Consider the following 23,001-nt stretch of genomic DNA (forward strand, 5'->3'; position numbering starts at 1 on the left):
CCCGCCGAGCGCGGTGGGACAGGCTCACTTCCTTGTGTGCTTTCTCAGAAATCTAGGCCGTGCCCGCCCGCACCCCCATTTTCATGATCATACAAGTGGACGCCAGAGTTTATTTTGGACATGTTTTTGAGATCACAGAAGCCGTATCCACTAGACCTGAGGAGTTGCTCACTCCCAAAACCGGTACTAAGCCGGGAACCCCTGTGGTAGGCTTTGTAACGGCCCGAAACCCAAAGGCTAGAGGGCGTGTTCAGGGCCCAGGTGCAGGCCTAGAGACAAGTAACTGCTCTCGGCAGCCCCGCCCCTCAGCCCGCCCTCCCCGCACCCGCCCATCTTAGTTCTCTCTGGTCTGTAGCTTCTTCCCTCGCTGCTTCCTCTTTAAGGCGGAACCGGGCGTCGATCTCGCGAGATCCGGGTTGGCGCCGTGACCTCCATGTGGGAGCTAGAGCTCTCTATAAGTAAACACTCCGCGCGGCGCAGACAAGGCTTCTTCCTATTTGTGAGGCGGCGGTTGCGGTAGTGGCGTACCCTGCGACTGGTTCCGGTTTCCTTTCCTTCTCGGCTCCGCTGGGCGGGCGTGAGGTCTAGCAGTCACCGCCGCCAGTGGGGCCCAGCGTCTGGTCGGTTTCCTTCGTTTGTGCGCGCGCTCGCCCGCCACCCGCAGAGAGCCGGAGCCTCTGGGGAAGCCGCACGGGCCGGGCGGGGCGCGGCGTCCGAAGAGCAGGGGGAGACAAAGCCGGGCCAGCCCCCTTTCCCGGAGCCAAGATGTGGATCCAGGTTCGCACCATCGACGGCTCCCAGACGCGCACCATTGAGGACGTGTCTCGCAAAGCCACAATTGAGGAGCTGCGCGAACGGGTGTGGGCGCTCTTCGACGTGCGGCCCGAGTGCCAGCGCCTGTTCTACCGGGGCAAGCAGGTGAGGCGTGCCCACCGCACCCTCTCGGGAAGCCCGGGGCGACGGCTGCAGGGCGCCTCCAAAACGCGTGGGCTCGGCGGGCCGGAGGGCTTGGTTCGCAGCGCGTGTAGAGAGCACCTGGCTCCTCCTGGGTTGGGCAGCTCGCGAGGCTCATAGCGCATGCCCAGGGCCCGCCGAGGGGGTGCAGCGGGTCCCTACCAGCTCGTTGTGGAAGTGCGCCGGGAGGGGTGAGAGGAGGGGACGCCCAGAGCGCAGAGACCTCACCCCTCTTTCTCAGCTGGGCGAGAGCAGCTCGCAGCAGAGCCCGCTAGAGCGTCTGGGTTCCCTCGCTTCCCGCGCTCAGTGGGGTCCGGCGCCCCTGGAGGCGGGGAGGGCAGCTGGCTCTGGCGGCCATGCCACGGTGCGGGTGGGGAGGGCTGTCCCGGCTAACGGCTCGCAGTGCTTCCGCGGCTCGCAGATAGGAGAGGGGAAACTTAAAAATCGCTTCCTCTTTGGCACAAGATCCCTAGTTCTGCTTCCTCGCTGTGAAGGGTTTTGAACACACTGAAGATTCGAAGGTTTTCCAAAACTTCTGGCTCCCTTCCTTCACCTTCTCTTCTAAAATTGAAATCTGTCTTGAAGATTGGAGACTTGGGCTGAAGGAGCGAGCTTTTGATGTAATTCGGAATCGGGTTTAAGCTGCCAGGTATAGGCAAGGGGGATTATTTTCAGAATGGAAAAGAGTACGAAAGGCTGTTTTATTCTTCCTGTTCTCACCTTCTAATGTCCCCCTCACCCAAGCTTTTAACACTGCAACTGGAGCATAACCAGCGGTACGTACAAGGCTGAAAGTGGTATTGGCAGTGAGTGAGGGTGTTTGTGGGTGTCTCTAGTAGTACATGCATGGTATGGCCCTGCCCTGACCTATTGAATATTTTACCTATACCAGAAGTCTCTCATGGTCTATACCTAGAGGCAGGTCTCTATTTTGTCTTTGCCTTATTATTATTTTTTAATTCACTAAAAAAGGTGGCATTCTCCAGTTGGGTAGACCACAGTTTGGCTCCAGTTCTGTGGTTTGGAATAAATGTAGCTTGTTGATTTGGTGCAAGTAACTTTTTTTTTTTTTAATTTTTGAGAGAGACAGAGACAGAATGAGAGTGGGTTGGGGCAGAGAGAGAGGGAGGCACAGACTCCGAAGCAGGCTCCAGATTCTGAGCTGTCAGCACAGAGCCTGACACGGGGCTCGAACTCTGGAGCTGTGAGATCAGGACCTGAGCTGAAGTCGGCCACCCAACCTACTGAGCCACCCAGGCACCCCAACGTTTTCCTATAGCCACAAAGAATTTGAAAGGAATATTTTTCTTCTCTTCATAGGTTTAGCTTCAAAAACTACCCAGAAATTTCAGAGTAACAAGATTATGCTCAGAGAAAGTGCCAAGGTTATTTTAATTTGTTTTTATTTTTAATTTATTTAAATTTTTTTTAATGTCTACTTATTATTGAAAGAGCATGAGCAGGGGAGGGCCAGAGAGGGGGAAGCACAGAATCTGAAGCAGGCTCCAGGCCCTGAGTTGTCAGCACACAGCCAGATGAGGGCTCGAACTCACAAACCGCGAGATGGTGACCTGTGCCACCCAGGCGCCCCTATTTTGTTTCCAAATAAGTGGTAGCATCTTTCATATGTGTTTGCAGCTCTTTTATGTCGATCATTTGCTGTTTGACTTGTAAAACACATGTTCAATTTTTAGTTGTAAATCTTGCTTTTGAAATCGTGTATGTTAAACCCCATGTAGCTTTATATTGCTGTACCTCCAGTGATCCCTTTTTTTATCTTTTGGTCAAAGATGAAAATTAGGTTATCAAGTCTTCTGAGTTTTATTTTCTAGGTAGGGATAATAGTACATGAATTCTGGGATACTTAGGTGACTTCAGCACAAGAGAGAAATGAAGCATGAGAATATATTTCTGGGCAACACACCTAAAGTCTAATTATCAAATATGCAAAAAGAGAACCTGCACATGGCTGCCTTGAGGAAAAAGTAGAAATAGAGTTACATTTAGGTCAACAAAGTAGACTTCCAGTAAACCAGGAAGTCAGTTCCAGGTTTAGGGAAAAACTGTTCAGGGTAATTATCCTTTTGTACTTCTTCCCCCAGGACTCTTAACTCACTACTTTGATTTCTTCAGCTCAGTGATAAAGCAGTAGGGATGAGGAATGGACCTTCGGTGCCCCATTGAGTTGAAGACAGAAGGATGACACTGCTCTGTTTTGTTTACTTCTCTGTGAGCTAAGTAGCCATGGCAGTGATTATTATCTCTTTGGAGTTCACAGTGCATGGAGAGAGTAGTATGTCTATAGCAGACAACTACTGGATTGGCATCACAGGGCTTTCTCTCACTTGTAAACTGCCTTTGTGCTTATCAGAAAAAGGCACCCCTTACTACATAGTGAGAAAAAAAGTCATAGATAAATTTATGGTGTCTGTGATGTAAGTGGTACCCTTTCTCCCTTATTCCCCACCCTTTTTGTTAGGACTGTTACTTATAGTCTTTGGTATATATCACTTGTGGATATTTATTATAGATGCTCAGCTCACCCCAGAATTGCAAGTGGTTGAATATAACAAGACCGCATGGGAGATTCTCATGACCACCAGAGTTGAAAAATAGTCGGTCTCCTAATTTCTTACTCTTCAAAGTATGGTCCCTGAATCAGCAGGACCTGCAGCCTTAGCTTCACCTGGGAGCCTCACGCTACACCTATCGAAGTAGAATCCATATTTTTAATAAGGTCCCCAGGTGATCTCTATGCAAATTAAATTTGAGAAGCAGAGTAATTGATTCCACTTTTGTGGGTCAAAATAGCAATTCTGGGCTGTGAGTTCTGGTTAGAGTAGGGTAACCTCACTTGGACATTATTCTGGGAGTTTGAGTGTGCATCCTGGGGATTGGGTCTTTAGGGAAGAGTTAGGTTGATGGATCTCTAAATATTTTGAAAATCCGGAGCTTTCCTACTTTTAAAGGAATTTGTTCCCTCCTCTTTTTTTCATTTGTATCACTGTAGATGGGACATGAACCAAAGCTGAAGAAAAACGGAGTAGTTGCTTTTGCCCCTAGATTCTGTTTTCACATGGATTACAAAGTAAAAGTTTTTGCCTAAAGGGGAAAGAGAATGTGTATGTCATATTTATATTATATATGTGATGGGAAAGATACATAAAATTTGTCAACCTCATGCCCTCTACCTGCATTCTTTATCAGTAACCCCTTTGGAATGAATTCTCCTCCCTTGACTTCTCAGCAATTGTCAGTTGGTGTTTGCTTCCTACTTTTCCCTTGCATCACTTTTCTAGTTCTTACTGTTACCTGGAATTTCTGACTTCAACCCAATACAAATTGAAGACTGCAGTCTGGCAAAAAAAACCAAAAAACAATAATAAAAAAATTCTAGGGCCATTCCTGCCTTTCTAGTATTCTAAGACTGTGCCCCTGTCTTCTAGGATGGCAGTTGGAAACATTTTCAGCTATGAGACATTGATGGACTATAGTTACATGCCTGAAACACATAGGTGTTTATAATTTCTAAGTGACTCAATCTCTTTCTTACAGTATAATATAAATGACAGTGATTCCAGTCTGCACTTTCATTAATTTGGGGGCACTTCACTACTTTTCAAGTAACATTCATTCCAACATTATTCACAATAGCCTAGCTGTGTGGAAGTTACTATGCAATGGCTGATAATCACTTTTTTTTGAAAACTGAATACCTATGAATTAGGGAAGGAGTAGATAATATGGGTAAAAGTGACTCTCCTAGCAAGCATGAATAATTGAAGGAAAAGTTACATGTTAATGTAAACCTAACTTCTATTATAGGGCCTCATTCCTTGATATGCTTCGTGTTTTACTACACACATTGCTTTTCCTTTCAAACGAAATCCTGTTTGAAGCAGCTTATGTTATTTGGACCAATCACTTGGTAGAAACTAGTCAGAGGTATTGAATATGAGAATGTCCCCACTATCGCTCTGACTCTTGTGCCTCAGATTTCAATGGAAAAATGTTTATGGAAGCACTTTGGATTTCCAGTTATTGTACTGCCTTCACAGCTCTCTTCATTTTAGGAAATGTCCTTCCAGTTAATTTGCATGTACTGTACTGTTTTGGTTTGGTTTGCATGCCCTATAAATGTTAACAGAGTTTTTATTTTCTGCTTTGAACACTGTCATAATGTGCAATAGTTGTATGTTTGATCACATTGTACTTATTTAACTATTCCAGAACTAGTATGTTCTCACCTTTTTTGGGGGAAAGGAGTATTGGAGATGTCAAATGAAGGTGTGAATGTATAGTTCTTTTGCTCCTTGAGTTTGTTTTCTCCAGGAATTCCGGATTAGAGGAAGTTGTTGTTTGCTAATATTGCTTACCTTATTTATTTATTTTTTATTTTTTTATTTTTTCAATATATGAAATTTATTGTCAAATTGGTTTCCATACAACACCCAGTGCTCATCCCAAAAGGTGCCCTCCTCAATACCCATCACCCACCCTCCCCTCCCTCCCACCCCCATCAACCCTCAGTTCTCAGTTTTTAAGAGTCTCTTATGCTTTGGCTCTCTCCCACTCTAACCTCTTTTTTTTTTTTTTTTTTCCCTTCCCCTCCCCCATGGGTTTCTGTTAAGTTTCTCAGGGTCCACATAAGAGTGAAAACATATGGTATCTGTCTTTCTCTGTATGGCTTATTTCACTTAGCATCACACTCTCCAGTTCCATCCACGTTGCTACAAAGGGCCATATTTCATTCTTTCTCATTGCCACATAGTACTCCATTGTGTATATAAACCACAATTTCTTTATCCATTCATCAGTTGATGGACATTTAGGCTCTTTCCATAATTTGGCTATTGTTGAGAGTGCTGCTATAAACATTGGGGTACAAGTGCCCCTATGCATCAGTACTCCTTTGCTTACCTTATTTAAAAACAAAACAATCTCTAATCCCTATAAGGACTTATCTGCTTATTGACCTGAGAGACTCCTTAGGCTTATTTGGAATAAGCATGTTAACTAACCTGTGAGATGGTGTCTAATTCCCCCCTGGGAAATTTGTGAATTTTTTGATCCCATATTGTAGTTAAAACTGTGAACATCTGTAATGTGCAGGATTGTGCTAGATGTGTTTTGGGACCACTTGAATTAAAATTACTCATCTAGTACATTTAGTAAGTCTATCAATATTTATGGACAAACTTTCTTTGGTGGATTTTGGAAATATGGCCTTATTGTGTTAGGGAGTTGAGGATTGGTGACAGGAATGATATACAAAGAGGGGGAAATGAATAGTGATTAAATTAGTAATGTTTCTGGGGAAATGATAGTTTTGATATTTATGGAGTTTGGTTTTATTACTGTATCATGGTGAAATAGCCAACTGATTTTATAAAGAAACAAAATGGAGACTTTTAGTTTTCGAGGGTTTCTGTAACAAAGTACTAAAACTTACGTGGCTTAAAACGATAGAAATTTATTGTCTTCTATTTCCAGAGGCTATGAGTCTGAAATCAAAATATCATCAGGGTCATGTTCCCTGGCTCTAATAGAGAATCCTTGTTTCCTTCAGCTTCTAGTGTTTGCCAGCAATCCATTGTTAAGTTCCTTGGCTTGTAGGTGCATTGCTCCATTCAGGTGGCTGCCTCCACATCTTCCTTCTGTGTTTGTTTCTGTGTTCCAAATTTAAACTTTTTTTTTTTTTTAATTTTTTTTTCAACGTTTATTTATTTTTGGGACAGAGAGAGACAGAGCATGAACGGGGGAGGGGCAGAGAGAGAGGGAGACACAGAATCGGAAACAGGCTCCAGGCTACGAGCCATCAGCCCAGAGCCTGACGCGGGGCTCGAACTCACGGACCGCGAGATCGTGACCTGGCTGAAGTCGGACGCCTAACCGACTGCGCCACCCAGGCGCCCCCAAATTTAAACTTTTTATGAGGATGTCAATTACAGTGGTTTAGGGCCCACTCATATGACCTAATTTTAATTGATTACTTCTATAAAGATCCTGTTTCCAAATAAAGTCACATACTGAGATATTTGGGATTAGGACTTCCGCAAATTGGGGAGGTGGGCAAGGTCTCTACCAAAATATGGGTAAGTTGCAAGATAATTTATTCACTATTCATCCTGGAAGACTTTTTATGATACAACTTGACAACCTTTACAAATAGAATTAGAGAACTTTAGGCAAGTGGAATACCATGAACAATAATTGTAATTATTCTTCAATTTTTTTTTGATTAAAAAAAAATTACAGTGCTTCAGAAACATAAAATTTTTAACTTAATGTCTTTATGAACACAAGATCATAAAACCTCTTACTTTCAAAATTCACCTTCCTTTCTTACAGTGGATTCAGATACTGTTAATTAAAATAAATAAGACCTGGTGAGAAATCTAGAGTTTTTCTGCCTGGGTGTTGAAGTCACAGAAGCAATGGTACATTCTTGGTTTCAGTGGCTATCTGTCTTCCTGATAGGTAATACAGAATGATTCTTAAGAATTTATTGAGGTCCTGAGAAGATGCTGACATCAGAGGCCATAAAGTAGTAGGAATGGTTTTAAGTTCACTAAATTGCATTGCTATGAATTTTGTTTTAATAATTTGGCTAGGACATTTGAGTAACTAAAGATGTAGAAAGATCAAATTTTGAGAGAAGCATTTTAATCTTTTTTATTCTTTTTTTCTAGTTGGAAAATGGATATACTTTATTTGACTATGATGTTGGACTGAATGACATAATTCAGCTACTAGTTCGCCCAGACCCTGATCTTCCTAGCACATCTAAACAGACTGATGTACAGGCCAAGCCCTGTTCTAATAGCCCACCTAAAGTAAAGAAAACCCCAAGGGTGGGACTTTCTGGTCAGCCGTCTACATCAACTTGTGATTTTCTTATTGATCCTGGCATTGGGCTATATAAGGTATGTTGTCTTCTTTAGACTTCATAGTTGTGAGAATACAGATGTCTGTTCTCTTTAGAATGTTTCAAATGGCAATCAATCTTATTTGCAAGTAAAGACTGAGCTGTTGATACTTTAAATTTTAAAAGTAGTCTTTAAAAATTGTGAAGTATATAGATAAATGTATATAAAATGTATAAGTACAGTTTAAAGAATATAAAACAAAAACCTGTGTAATTGCAGTGAGGTTAAGTAGAATAATGCCAGTTTTTTTAAAGCCTTCTGTGTGCCTCTCCCAGAACATATCTCCCTCTTATCTGAAGAGGTAAACTATCATGATCGTTTTGTTTTTCTTTAGTGTTACTACTTATGTTATCTCTAAAAAAATGATTTGCTTTGCCTATATTTGAAGTCTGTCTAATGGAATTCTACTTTTTCACAGCTTTGATTCTCATGCATATAATTGTATTTTACTTTTCATGATTACATTATTCTATTAACATGCTACAGTATATTTAATCCTTGATTAATAGATACATTTGGGCTTTTCCCAGTTTCAGCTATTTTGAACTTTTGTGTATCTAGGTGCACATGTTCTAGAATTTCATTTAGGAATTTTTGTCTAGAAATAGTGCTCATTCACTCACAGGATGCTGCATAACTGCTGTCTACTGTGTTCCATTGGTCTGCTTGTGTATTTCTGTGCTTATACTATTCTAAGTACTAGTAGCCTAGTAGACTGTTACCTCCCTACCCCCCATCTCCCAGATCTATTCCTATTCAAGGGTGTCTTGCTTAACACTTGCATGTAAGAATTTTAAAATTAGTTTGCCAAAACTCTGCAGATAAATAATATGGGATTTTGATGGGAACTGAATCTATAGAGTAACTTGGAGAATTGACCTTCATTCTTGAACATAATGTCTCCATCAACTTCGATCTTTACCTCATTATCAGTTTTCTCTATATATCTTATTCTAGTAGCTGCATTTTTAAATGCTATTATAAATGGTTATCTTTTAAAATTGTGATTTGTTTGCATACATATGGAAGTGCAATTGATACTATTTATTGACCCTTGTATCTACCAACTTTTTCAAATTCTAATAAATTTTGTAGAAATAATTGACAGTTTTGCTTCATCCTTTTCTATCCTTAAAACTATTTTTCTTCATTCATACTGGTTGGGACAAATTGGGACCTAGACTCAATTTTTTAGAGCATTTTTAAAGCGAAAATTTAAAAAATTGGTAGCTGAAATAAATTATTTAAGAAAATGCAAATAGAGATAATTTTTGATCTAAGGAGAAATGCAGAAAGTCCATATGTATATAGAATCAAGAAAACCCACCAAGACCTATATCTCCAAAGTACCTGGTCTAGATGGCTACACTGATAAATTACCTTAAACCTCTGTTGTATTATCTAAATTGACCCACATCTTAAAAAAAAGGAAAGCTTCCAGTTGCTTTTTAAATTTAATATAATACTGATGCTAAAACATGACAAAAAGGACACCAGTATCACTACATATTGATGTAAAACCTAACTTATATTTAGCAAATAAAATTATGATTATATGTTAAAAGAACATAATACCTTGACCAAGTATGGTTTGTCAAGAAGTGGGATAGTTCATTATTTGGATTTTTTTTTTTTTAATAGAAGTTTCAAGTATATAGCTTTATAGTTTGCCACCTAAAATTCAGGTGTACAGCTTTATAATTTGATAACACTACAAGGTGATCACCAGAGTCTAGTTACCTTCTGTTACCACACAGTTGACTCCCTTCACCCATTTCACCCAACCCGCAATATAGTAATATAATTCATCATATTAATAAATAAGTGATCTAATCTTAAAAGGGGGGGTCCATTTCTAAATTTTAAAAAATCCTTGGTAAGTGAAACAAGGGGAGTGGATGAATATTTTAAACCATACTTCATATAATAGTGGGGGAAAAGCCAGAAGCCTTCCCATTAAAGACAGGAGCCACAGAAGTCAGTTAATGCTGTTACTTAACGTCTTTCTAGATGATGCAGATAGGCAGGAGAACAACAAAGTGTAAATATTGAAGACAAAGTTATTTATGGATATATGGAAAGACGAAGATAAACCTATTAGAATGATGTGAACTCTTTAAATACTAATAGCTTTCCTTGTTACCATCATTTAGTAAAAGAAAAAAAACTTACAATAAGAAAATGTAAAGTCTGGGAATATTAACATGATATGAGGAAGACATATCAATTAAAACTTTTATGGGGGTGCCTGGGTGGCTCAGTCGGTTAAGCATCCAACTTCAGCTCAGGTCATGATCTCACAGCTTGTGAGTTCAAGCCCCGCGTCAGGCTCTGTGCTGACAGCTCAGAGCCTGGAGCCTGCTTCGGATTCTGTGTCCCTCTCGTTCAGCCCCTCACCTGCTTATGCTCTGTCTCTCTCTTTCTAAAAATAAATAAAACATTAAAATAAATTAAAAAAAAAACTTTTATGTAGTACTCAAAATTTAGACAGAATTATTAATATTGAAAGTCCCCTTTTGGAGATTTCATCCCTCTGAGTAACCAGTATTTTCTATGTTTTTTTCTAAATAAATTTGTTATTTTAGGACAATTTTAGATTTATAGCATAATTGGGAAGATAGTAGAATTTTCCATATATTACACACCTGGTTTGCCCTGTTAACTTTAGCATTTTACATTAATGATACTATGGTACATTAGTTATAATTAATGAACCCTGTCTCCTTAGCTTTTATCTAATGTCCTTTTTCTATTCCAGAATCCCATCTAGGGTAGCATATTTACATTAGTGCGATAGAAAATGGTTGTTGAATTTCCTTAGGTTCCTCTTGGCTGTGACAGTTTTTCAGACTTTTCTTTTTGATGACCTTGACAGTTTTGAGGAGTACTGGTCAGATACTTTGTAAAATACCCTTCTATTAGTATTCATCTTGTTTTCCTCATCATTAGACTGGATTTACATATTTTTGGAGGAAGACCATAGAAGTATAGTGCTATTTTCATCACATCCTATGTAGGGCACAAGCTATCAGCATTCCATTTGCTAATTATAGCTTGGGTTTTTACATCAGTAGTTAAGTTATCCCTGTTGCTATGAACCTTAATTACCTGGCTGAGGTAACATTTGTCAAGTTTCTTCACTGTGAAGTTATTCTTCCCCTACCCCTTTTTCCATGCTGTAGTCTTTGAGGTGAAGTCCCTACCTGTAGCCCAAATTTAAGGAGGGAGTTATGAACTCTACTTCATGAAGGGTAGATTACCTACAAAATGTATTGGGAATTCTACATGAGAGACTGATCTCTTTTCCCCCATTTATTTTTTGTTAGTCATTTATTCACATCAGTAGGGATATTTTTTTCCACATATCCCTTCAGTATACCTCCATTTTTGTGGGTTTTTTTGTTTTTGTTAAAGCACCTTCTTTCTGGCCCTAGAAGTTGCTCCAGGCTCATCTTAGTTATTTCTGCCCCAGCCCTGGAATCAACCATTTCCTTAAGGAGCCTTGATTCTTTAATTGGGGAATGGTATTAGAAACCAAGATCTGGGGACTAGGTATGCTTCTTGCTACTGGAGTATCATTGCTCTTATTACCCTTAGATGCCAGACTAAGGAGGTTTGTGTATGTATGTATAATTCCTGTATATCCATATATCCATAAATATGTATGTAGCCATCTGTATCTATGTTAAGTTTACATTTTGACTTTTTGGCTAAGGGTAACAGTTGAGAAGCTGCTACATTTGACTTGATAGATTTTGGGCAGTGAAGGTATAGAATTTATTTTCATAGGAGGGCCAGCTTATGTATTGTCCAGGTTAAGCTGTCTAGTCAACTTAAATTCTTTCTGTTTAGCATATTTCTCAGTACCGTTCCATGTCTCCAACCAAATTCAGAAGACCATTATGAGAAACTGCTTTTCTCAGCAGATCTATGCATTTCATTTTCAGTATTACTACTTTGCCCACTATTTCTAGCACCTAACTTTTTTTAATACATTTTTTTTCTTTTTCTTCTTTTCTTTTTCTTTTTCTTTTTTTTATTTTTTATTTTTTTATTTAAAAAAAAAAATTTTTTTTTTTCAACGTTTATTTATTTTTGGGACAGAGAGAGACAGAGCATGAACGGGCGAGGGGCAGAGAGAGAGGGAGACACAGAATCGGAAACAGGCTCCAAGCTCTGAGCCATCAGCCCAGAGCCCGACGCGGGGCTCGAACTCACGGACCGCGAGATCGTGACCTGGCTGAAGTCGGACGCTTAACCGACTGCGCCACCCAGGCGCCCCTTTTTTTCTTTTTAAAGAGGATTTTATGTATAGGACACAGGAGTATTTTTTGTCTGTTTTTTTTTTTTTTTAAAGCTTTACATCCAGTGTGGGGCTTGAGTAATGGCCCTGAGATCAAGAGTCATATGCTCTACTGACTTGAGCTGGTCAATCACCCCTCATGTACCTAACTTTTTAAACAACTCTTATATTTCATGTTAATATATAGCGTAGAGATTAAGGTATTCAGTTTTGTCATCAGACTTGCTTTCAAATTCTAGTTCAGCTGCTTCCCAGTGGTACAAATGTGGCAAGTTTTACATGGTCTCCCTTTCCTCATTTAGGAAACACATGAAACACACATGCAAGCTGGAACTTAAACTCTCAAAAGGCTGTTATTTGTAATGTTTAGTCAAAGCTGCATTTAACTTACTAGTTGAAGAGAGTAACAGATTTATTTGCTTTTTTCATTAAGCTTAGTAATTGTCATAGGTATTTGAAATTTTCACTGATTTTTTTTTTTTTTTTTTTGACGTAGAAGTGCTTATTTCTGGGTAATTCATTCATCGAATAAATGGTTATCTAGTATATATTTGTACTAGATATTAGAGATGCAAGGATAAACAAATGATATTGCCCCCTGTTTTCATGGAATGTTGTTAGCTATTAAAACTTTATCTTTGGCTAACCTGAAAACTCTTAGAAGCTGCTACCTTTAAATTGGTTTGTTTTGAATATTTTCCTTTAAGCAAGTCTCATCAAAATTAAATTGTTCCTAGCTCAGTAAAATTGGGAGGGTTTTTTTGCCTTTATCTTGAATTACTGCTTATGTCACTTTTGCTTTGCAAAGATTTTCCTTTCATAGACGTAGGACTGTCTGTAATTAAAATTGCTTTATGGATGAGCAAACAGATTTGGGGCTTTCCTTTTTGCCTAAACTTTTCTTTGGACCTCAAGTGGATACAAAAAAATGCATTTTCAAGTTAGTATCTCAAAAGTGGCATAGGTAAACATTTAAACTTAATACATGAAGATAGAATTTTAATCTGAAATTCTTACCCACCGTCATTCTTGTTTCGCCCTATTGGTAACTGAGCAACATTTGGTCAGTTTCAGACATCTTTTCATAATGAAACTAGATATCATTATCACACTCAGCCTGTGGAAGATTGTGCAGAGGCTGGGTCCATCCGTTCCCATTGTTTCTGAGAGGTGATTTTCTCAAACACAGTGGACTTTTGATACCTAAATAGAGTTTAATTCTGGTTTTTGGATGCAGAAGCTTTGAATGACTCACAGTAGATCCTACTGTTGAAATGACTGTCATCTTGGCCTAAATAACTCTGGAATGATGACGATAATAAGCCCTTTAGAGTTTAGTTAAGTGTGTGGCACTGTTAAATTTTACATATATTCTAATGCTCATTATAGGAAATAAAAGAGGAAACTTCACAATAATTAGTAAAATTCCTGGATACTTTAGTATTTTCTTTTACATATAGTGCAGCTCTTCTTGATTTTTAACCTTTTTGATTATGAAGCGTAATAGACAATACAAAAAAGTAGAGCTTAGTGAAATATTATGAAGTCAATGTCTATAAATACCACCAAATTAGGAAATATAAAGCAGTCCCCCAGGAACTTCCCAGGGGCCCCCTCTTGATTCTTACTCCCTCCTCCCTAGTTGTAACTAATACCCAAACTTCTAAAAAATTTTTTTTAAATGTTTATTTATTATTGAGGGACAGAGAGAGACAGAGCATGAACATGGGAGAGACAGAGAAAGGGGGGAGACACAGAATCTGAAGCAGGCTCCAGGCTCTGAGCTGTCAGCACAGAGCCTGACGTGGGGGTCGAACTCACAAACCACAAGATCCTGACCTGAGCTGAAGTTGGACACTTAACTGACTGAGCCACCCAGGCGCCCCACTAATAACCCAAATTTCTATGGTAATTATTTCTTCACTTTTTATTAACTTTATCCTATTGTTACCCTTTAATAACCTCTTAATAACCTTTAACCTATATTTGCATCCCTTATTTTCTTTCTGAACTCTATGTAAATGGAACCACATTGTACTCTGATTTGTAAATTTTAGAAAACATGATATAATGAGAGAGTCCCAGAGTCAGAGAAACCTGTATCAGCTTTATCACAGTTCCCACTTCTAGCTGTGTATCTTCTGAGGACTAGTGTATTTACTTCTGTACCTCGTTGGAAAATAAGAATGACTTTGTATTATAGTTATTAAAGGAGTTAATGAGCATAATTGTAAACTGCTAATATCTTTACTAAGAAGACTATGGTATTAAGACTATACTGAGGTTTAATGAGTCTTATAATTGGACATACTGATACTTAGCAGAAGGAGGCAAAGTTGTTTCATTTGTGTCTATGCTTGCTAGGTTGGCACATCGTGTGGATTTTGTCACCCAATCTCTTAATACACAGCAAAGTATATAAAGATGCTGAAGTGAGGGAGGTTAAGTAATTTGTTCTAGGTTATATCTAGTAGATGTTAGAGACAAACTTAAACCTAGGTTTATCTGCAGAGCTGGTGTGTTTTAAACAGAACATATAAAGTGCTTAGGAGTACACCTGGCATATAGTACATTTTCTAGTATTTGTTGATATTTCATTTTTTAATGATTTTTCCTTGCCTCCCATACTTCCTTTTTTCTTTTTTTATATCACCTACTTGGATGTGGTAGATTCTTCTCTGAATGTGGCTATGGTTTTTATATTTACATAATTTATATAATTGGGTTTGTTTTGTTTTTAACTTTATCTCATGACTTTAGTTCAAACACCTCTCCCCCATTAATTTGTTTTCCTGTATCTTTACATGTTTTGATGTTTTGACCTCTTTGGGGGAGGTACTTGCTGGCTGAGGATAGATTACCTCTTTCTAGATAGACCGTAAATAACTTGTCAGTGAGCCCACCTTCCCCTCCCACCCACACCATGGTGATAGGAAGATTTTTATATAAGAATTCCGTTTATTTATTCAGGGTAGAGGTGTTTAGATTTTGTATTTATTTTATTGCAGTATAGTTAACACAGTTATATCAGCTTCACATGTGCAGTATAGTGATTCAACATTCTGTATATTAGTGCTCATCATGATGAGTGTACTCTTTAATCCCCATCACCTGTTTGCCTTTTTTTTTTAAAGTTTATTTATTTATTTTGAGAGTGCGTGCAGAGGGTGGGATGAGAGAAGGCACCATGCTTGATCTCATGAACCCACGAATGAGATCATGACCTGAGTTGAAATCAAGAGTCTGATGCTTAACCCAGGCACCCCAACCCATCACCTATTTCATCCATCCCCCGCTCACTTCCGGTTTGATAACCACCAGGCTGTTCTCTGTAGTTCAGTCTATTTCATGGTTTGTCTCTCTTTTTTTTTATTCTTTTGTTCATTTGTTTTCTTAAATTCCACATGAGTGAAATCATGGAATTTGCCTTTCTCTGACTGCCATTTAGCATTGTACTCTCTAGCTCCATCCATGTTATTGCAAATAAGTAATAATAAATAAAGGAATGCAAAGATTTCATTCGTTTTTAATGGCTGAATAATACTACGTGTGTGTCTGTGTCTGTGTGTGTATATACCATGTCTTTATTCATTTATCTATGGATACTTGGGCTACTTCTATAATTTCGCTATTGTAAATAATGGTGGAACATGGGTGAATATAGCCTTTCAAATTAGTGTTTTTGTATCCTTTATAAACACCCAGTAGTGTGCTTTACTGAATAATAAGGTAGTTTTATTTTTAACTTTTTGAGGAACCTCTATACTGTTATCTACAATGGCTGCATCAGTTTGTACTCCCACCAACAGTGCAGGAGGGTTCCCCTTTCTCCACATCCTCACCCACATTGGGTGCTTTTTGTGTTTTTGATTTTAGCCATTTTGACAGGTGTAAGGTAATATCTCCTTGTAGTTTTGATTTGCATTTCCCTGATGATGAGTGATGTTGAGCATCTTTTCACATGTTTGTTGGCCATCTGTATGTCTTCTTTGGAGACATGTCTATTCATGTCATCTGCCCATCTTTTAATTGGATTGTTTGTTTTTTGAGTATTAAGTTTTATCAGTTCTTTATATATTTTGGACACTAACCCTTTATTGGATATGTCATTTGCCAATATCTTTTCCCATTCATTAGGTTGCCTTTGAGTTTTGTTGATTGTTTCCTTCACTATGCAGAAGTTTTTTTATTTTAATGTAGTCGCAGTTGTTTATTTTTCCTTTTGTTTCCCTTCCCTGAGTATAGTGATTTATGACAAATCATATGGCCATACTGAGGAGATACTATGGCCAGTGTCGGAGACATTACTGCCTGTGCTCCCTTCTAGGATTTTGATGATTTTAGGTCTCACATTAGAATTTATTTTTGTGTTTGGTGTAAGAAAGTTGTCCAGTGTCATTCTTTTGTATGTGGCTGTCCAGTTCTTCCAACACCATTTGTTGAAGAGACTTTTTCCCATTGGATCTTTATTCTTCCTTTGTCAACGATTAAATGACCGTATAATTATGGGTTTATTTCTGGGTTTTCTGTTCTGTTCCATTGACCCATATGTCTGTTTTTGTGTCAGCACCATACTAGGTGTTTTTCGGTTTTTGTTTTTATTTTTTGATTTGAGAGAGAGTGCAAGCAGGAGAAAGGAGTAGAGGGAGAGACAGCAGATCTTAGGCAGGCTCCATGCTCAGCACAGAGCCTGATGCTGGGCTTGATCCCACGACCCTGGGATCATGACCTAAACTGAAATTAAGAGTTGAACGTGCAACTCACTGAGCCACCCAAGTGCCCCAGTATCATACTGCTTTAATTATTATCGTTTTTTGTGGTATAACTTGAAATCTGGAATTGTGATACTTCCAGCTTTGTTTTTCTTTTTTCAACATTGCTTTGGCTACTCGAGGTCTTTTTTTGGTTCCATAGAAATTTTAAGATTTTTTTTTCTAGTTCTATGAAAAATGCTGTTGGTATTTTGATAGGGATTGTGTTGAATCTGTAGATTGCTTTGGATAGTCTAGACGTTTTAACAGTATTTGTTCTTCTAATTCATGAGCATGGAATGTCTTTCTGTCTTTGTGTCTTGAATTTTTTTCATCAGTGTTTTATAGTTTTCAGAGTACAGGTCTTTCACCTCTTTGGTTAAGTTTATTCCTGGATAATTTTATTGTTTTTGGTGCAACTGTAAATGAGATTATTTTCTTTAGTGTATAGAAATGCAATAACAACAAAAAGAAATGCAACAGAGTTCTGTACATTGATTTTGTATCCTATGACTTTACTGAATTCATTTATCACTAACAGTTATTTGGTGGAGTCTTTCAAGTTTTCTGTGTATAGTATGTCATCTACAAATAATGAGAGTTTGACTTCTTCCTTGCCATTTGGATGCCTTTTTTTTTTTTTTAACATTTATTTATTTTTGAGACAGAGAGAGACAGAGCATGAACGGGGGAGGGTCAGAGAGAGGGAGACACAGAATCTGAAACAGGCTCCAGGCTCTGAGCTGTCAGCACAGAGCCCGACGCGGGGCTCAAACCCACGGACCGTGAGATCATGACCTGAGCCGAAGTCGGCTGCTTAACCGACTGAGCCACCCAGGCGCCCCCATTTGGATGCCTTTTATTTATTTGTCTAATTGCTGTAGCTAGGGCTTCCAGTGCTAATTTGAATAAAAGTGTTGAGAGTGAACATCCTTGTCTCGTTCTTGACCTCGGGAACAGCTCTGTTTTTCACCATTGAGTGTGTTAGCTGTGGGTTTTTCACATAAGGCCATTATTACTGAGATATGTTTCATCTAGACCTACTTTACAAAGGGTTTTTTATCATAACAAATCCTAACTTTTTATCAATCAGTTCTGAATTTGAACTGGATTACCATGAAATCCAAGAAATTACCATGGCAGTATCCTATTTTCATGTTAATCATATTAAGTACCATCTTCTATACTATATTCAAAACCTAGGCTTTACCTTTAACTTCTTGCATGCATTTTGACACATTCAAATTTGACCTAGTTTAGTATATCCACATAATGTGCAAAAACCTTACTTTTTAATTAAAAGGCATTTTTCCCCACCCAGGTTATATACATTGTCATATGCTTAATGAAAATTTGTAGATCTTGTTTACAATTATAAGTCTCAGGTTGCTGTACTCAAAGGATGTCCTACCTCTTTGAGATAGTAAGTTCTCTTATGTGTGATGTATAAGCAGTGGGAGTATTTTTAGATTTCCTTATGTTTCCTGTTACTATTTCAGTATCCATTGCATGCCACATTTTCTTCTATAATTATGTAGTGCTACATACAATCTTATATTTTGATTTGCTGTGAAAGAATAGTCTCAGTTTATTCTCCCAAGTATGATAGACCTTAACTTTAGTTTTTGTTTTACCTAATGTTGCCTGTAAGAAAGTAAATGTCTTTAAATTTGTCAGTGACTATTGAGGAAGAAAAGCATTTGTGTCCAAATGAATTAATTTATGTAAAGTATATCGTGTTTCAGCTCTGATTCTTATGTCTAGACTGGTTTACCCTTACATCTTTTTCTGTCCTCCTAAACTCTTTGTTCTCATATTATGTCAGATGTTATTATGTCTTTGAAACTTTTCATTTGCTGTTGTATTCATTATTTACAGTACTTTTGGTCAGATATTATACCTCTAATGGCAGTGATTGTTAATATTTTTTCGTTTTGTCTATAGTCTACCTTGTATGTTAGCTTGGTAGTTTGAAACCTTTATATATATACGTATATATTTTATTTATATGTACATATACATGTTTGTTTGTTTATTTATTTATTTATTTATTTATTTATTTATTTATTTATTATTTACTTATTTATTTTGAGAGAGAGAGCAACCATGAGCCAGGGAGGTACAGAGAGAGAGGGAGAGAATCCCCAGTAGGCTTCATGCTGTCAGCGTGGAGCCTGATACGGGCTGGAACTCAGCGACTCGTGAGATTGTGACCTGAGCCAAAGTCGGACGCTTAACTGACTGAGCCACCCAGGCGCTCCTGATAGTCATATTTTCTAACGTACAGTTTTCCTTTTGTCAGATTGCATGGTTTAGTTCTGAATCATCCACTAGACTTGAGTTACATCTATTTTGCATCTTATACATCTGTTCTCTTTTTTATTTTCTTTGTTCTTTGAAATACTAAATAATGCATTTGTTAGTGAATTATTAACAGGTAGTGGAACTTACCCCATTTTATATATATAGGTTCACTAGATTCTTCTCTTTATTCATGTGTATAATTTCCCCCATTTTCAAGTTTCTTCTGTTTAATACTTAACTGTTTTCTGTTGAACTGACTATATAAGTTATCGCTAGGATTCTGAAGAAATTAATGGAGCAAATCAATAACAGGCACAATACTATGAAGTCCCTGCTTTTCACTAAGTGACGTACTTATTCAATGACTTGCTAGAACAACTCTTGGGAACACAAGAATGATATTTTTAAAAGTCTAATGTAGACCCAGGCAAGGAGTAAAAGAAAACATCTATTTCATTGAACGAAATTGGAAGGAAAGTTAATTTTCATATTAGTAAATAACAGATTTCACAGTATAGTCCAAAAAGAATAGTTCTGATCTAATCTTTGAAATTAAACATGAATAGCTGCAAATGTTATTAACCTTGATAATTCTCACAGTAACTTGAGTTATAGTATGGTTTTTGAAGCAATAGATGAAATTAAGCTTCATTAACTAATTTTAAACTTTTTTTAGGTAAATGAATTGGTGGATGCCAGAGATGTCGGCCTTGGTGCTTGGTTTGAAGCCCGTATACGTAGTGTTACTAGAGCTTCTGATGGACATTCACGTGGCAAAACTCCACTGAAGAATGGCAGTTCTTGTAAAAGGACTAATGGAAATGTAAATCATAATTCCAAAGAGAACACAAATAAATTGGACAGTGTACCCTCTACGTCTAATTCAGACTCTGTTGCTGCTGATGAAGACGTTATTTATCATATCGAGTATGATGAGTAAGTGCTCATGCTATTGAGGACTTCGTTCATATTTTTGTTTATAGAAGCAAAGCCTTCCATCCAAGATTGTTTTCAAATAATAGTCTCTCTGAAGAAATCTTTTAGGGGTCATGTTCAGTCTGTTATCCTTTGTTTAATGGTTGTAATAAGGGCTTCTTAATGCTTAGTCATCTCTGGCTCCTAAGTGGTTTGTTGTTTTTGGTATCTTAATACCTGGCTTAATTTAGCATGTAATAGTTTCTCTTTGTCTCTTCCTCTGTGATATTAGTGGTTTTTTTTTTTTTTATATGTATTCAGTAATGTTTTAGAAAGCATGTAATAACATGTAGAGTAGTAGCTTTTAGGATGAGGTTAAGAATGTTGAGTAGCTTACTGAGAAAATTCACATACACAGTTTACCCATTTAAAGGGTACAGTTCAGTGTTTTTAGTGTATTCACAGGATTGTTCATGACCACAAACTAATTTTTGAAGATTTTTATTCCTTCCCCACAAAAACCCCCATACCCAGCAGTCACTCCCTTCTCCCCCTCTCCCAGTGAAATGTTTTTAATTTTTTTTTTTTTTTTCAAACGTTTATTTATTTTTGGGACAGAGAGAGACAGAGCATGAACGGGGGAGGGGCAGAGAGAGAGGGAGACACAGAATCGGAAACAGGCTCCAGGCTCTGAGCCATCAGCCCAGAGCCTGACGCGGGGCTCGAACTCACGGACCGCGAGATCGTGACCTGGCTGAAGTCGGACGCTTAACCGACTGCGCCACCCAGGCGCCCCAGTGAAATGTTTTTAAATGTTCATTTGAAAACTTAAGAACTTGCCTTGAGGGTCAAGATTCTAAAACTGAATTTTTTTTTTTTTTTTAATTACCTATTTTCAAAATCCTGTAAAAGTTACCATTGGGGCAGATTTAGTATTTATTCAACACACTAAATGAACGTGAGTCATCATGATAACCTTAATGTGTGGAAATATTAGACTGCCAAATCTTTATCTAGTATAAGAGTTCAGTATCCAAAACTAGTTGTGATTTTTCTTGCCATAAAATGGTATAAAATACTTTGCTGTTAACCCAGAGTTCCAGGATACCTGGAAAGGGGTCAAAAGTAGATCACTTTAATCTACTTTTCTGATATTTCTTATGGTTTTGGCTAACTTGCCAACGTTGCTTATTTCAAATGAGACTTCTACAACAAATAGGACATCATATAACCAACAACTAGAATGAATATTAAGATCTAGAATTGGCCAGAACTGGCATTATTGGTAAATCAAGGCTGAGATAGAAAGGGTTTGGAGTTGGTGTGTTGGTTGTAATCAGTTTATGAGTTTATGAATGATGTAACAAAGAGTCAAGATACTATATAGGGAACTTAAGCTCTCTGTATATTTGCTATCAATAATTAGAGTTCCTGATTTGCTTTGAGTTTTATTTCTTAGAGAATAGAAGAAATAATCCAGTAAAGCATCTAGTATTGGCTAAATATATTGTACAGAATGGCATGGCAAAGAAATAGGGTATTAAGCTTTAAACACTACGTAAACCAAGGCTTATTAAATTTTCAACAGTTTTAGGGGCTCTTGCTATTGGAGTAGGACTTTTCCAGGGATAGGCCTGAGTTTGGTGTAATTAGGGCACAAATCACTGTACCTCAGCATTGATTTGGCTGGGGTTTTTTTGTTGTTGTGTTTTGTTTTGTTTTTTGTCTTTTTAAAGAAGGAGGTATTTGTCTTCATTAGAATAAATGTTAGTCTTCTCATGCTTATTGGGTTTAGACTTTCTTTTACTAAAATTAATTTGTCCTAAATACTTTTATGTGTTATAATTAAATGTGTCACTGTTGGCAACTTAAAAGATATAATAGTTGAACTATCTTTAAGAGATAAAAGATGACAGAAGCTTAGTGGTAGGTAAATGTCATTTACATCTTTAAAAAGAGAAAAAGACTATATAAAACAAAGTATAAAATAGATGAGCTTCTGGATAAGAATCTCAAATAACAGAAGGTTGGTATAGACATGACCCAATAAAGATGGATAGCAAATCTTGGTAAAGTCTTGTTTCCCATGGTTACTGGAAAAGTAAGTTAAAAACTATAGTAAAGTACATAATCTCACTAAGCTAATAAAAAAGTTCTTGATTCCTTGGATGGAGGATACATTGTGTAGTGCTTTTGGAGTGTATGGTTTATCAGCAGTAATAGAATTTTATTGAGTAGTAAGTTCCAAGTGAATCAGTAGAACATGGCTATTAGATACTTAAACTGGGGGCACCTGGGTGGCTCAGTCAGTTAAGCGTTCAACCCTTGGTTTCTGCTCAGTTTGTGATTTACAGTTTCGTGAGTTCGAGCCCTGTATCGGCTGTCAGTGCAGAGCCTGCTTGGGGTTCTCTCTCCCTGTCTTCCCCCACTCCCACTGTCTCTCTCAAAATAAATAAACTTAATTTAAAAATGCACTGTAAGGATGTTTTATCATCCTTAGATACCTAGAAAATATCTAGAATAAGCCCAGTAATGTTACTGTTGTGCTGGACTGGTTATTCCCTCCTTGGAATATTATTTTCCATCTCTCATGCTTTAAGAATACCAACAGGACCAGGGCGCCAGGGTGGCTCAGTCAGTTAAGTGTCCGAGTTGGGCTCAGGACATGATCTCGCAGTCCCTGAGTTGGAGCCCCCTGTCTGGCTCTGTGCTAACAGCTCCGAGCCTGGAGCCTGCTTCAGGTTCTGTGTCTCCCTCCCTCCCTCCCTCCCTCTCTCTCTCTCTCTCTCTCTCTCTCTCTCTCTGCCCTTCCCCTACTCACACTCTGTCTCTTAAAAATAAATAA

At 38.1% G+C, this 23,001-nt stretch overlaps 1 protein-coding gene across 2 annotated transcripts in view; it reads left to right on the forward strand.

The window, feature by feature from the left end:
- Nucleotides 1-398: 398 nt before the first annotated feature.
- The window catches only part of UHRF2 (ubiquitin like with PHD and ring finger domains 2), an 81,049-nt gene continuing 58,446 nt past the window's right edge, over nt 399-23,001 (forward strand). Inside the window, exons 1-3 of one of the 2 annotated variants that reach the window (XM_086685229.1) lie at nt 399-918; nt 7,647-7,880; nt 19,918-20,177. In XM_086685229.1, the coding sequence (XP_086541355.1) occupies nt 766-918; nt 7,647-7,880; nt 19,918-20,177 (647 nt within the window). In that variant the 5' untranslated portion in view covers nt 399-765. The remainder of the gene's footprint in view (nt 919-7,646; nt 7,881-19,917; nt 20,178-23,001) is intronic. The other variant, XM_086685228.1, reaches the window with a different exon arrangement.

Source organism: Puma concolor, chromosome D4, assembly GCF_028749965.1.
Source record: "Puma concolor isolate L17-30 chromosome D4, mPumCon1.1.hap2, whole genome shotgun sequence".
Lineage (NCBI taxonomy): Eukaryota > Metazoa > Chordata > Mammalia > Carnivora > Felidae > Puma > Puma concolor.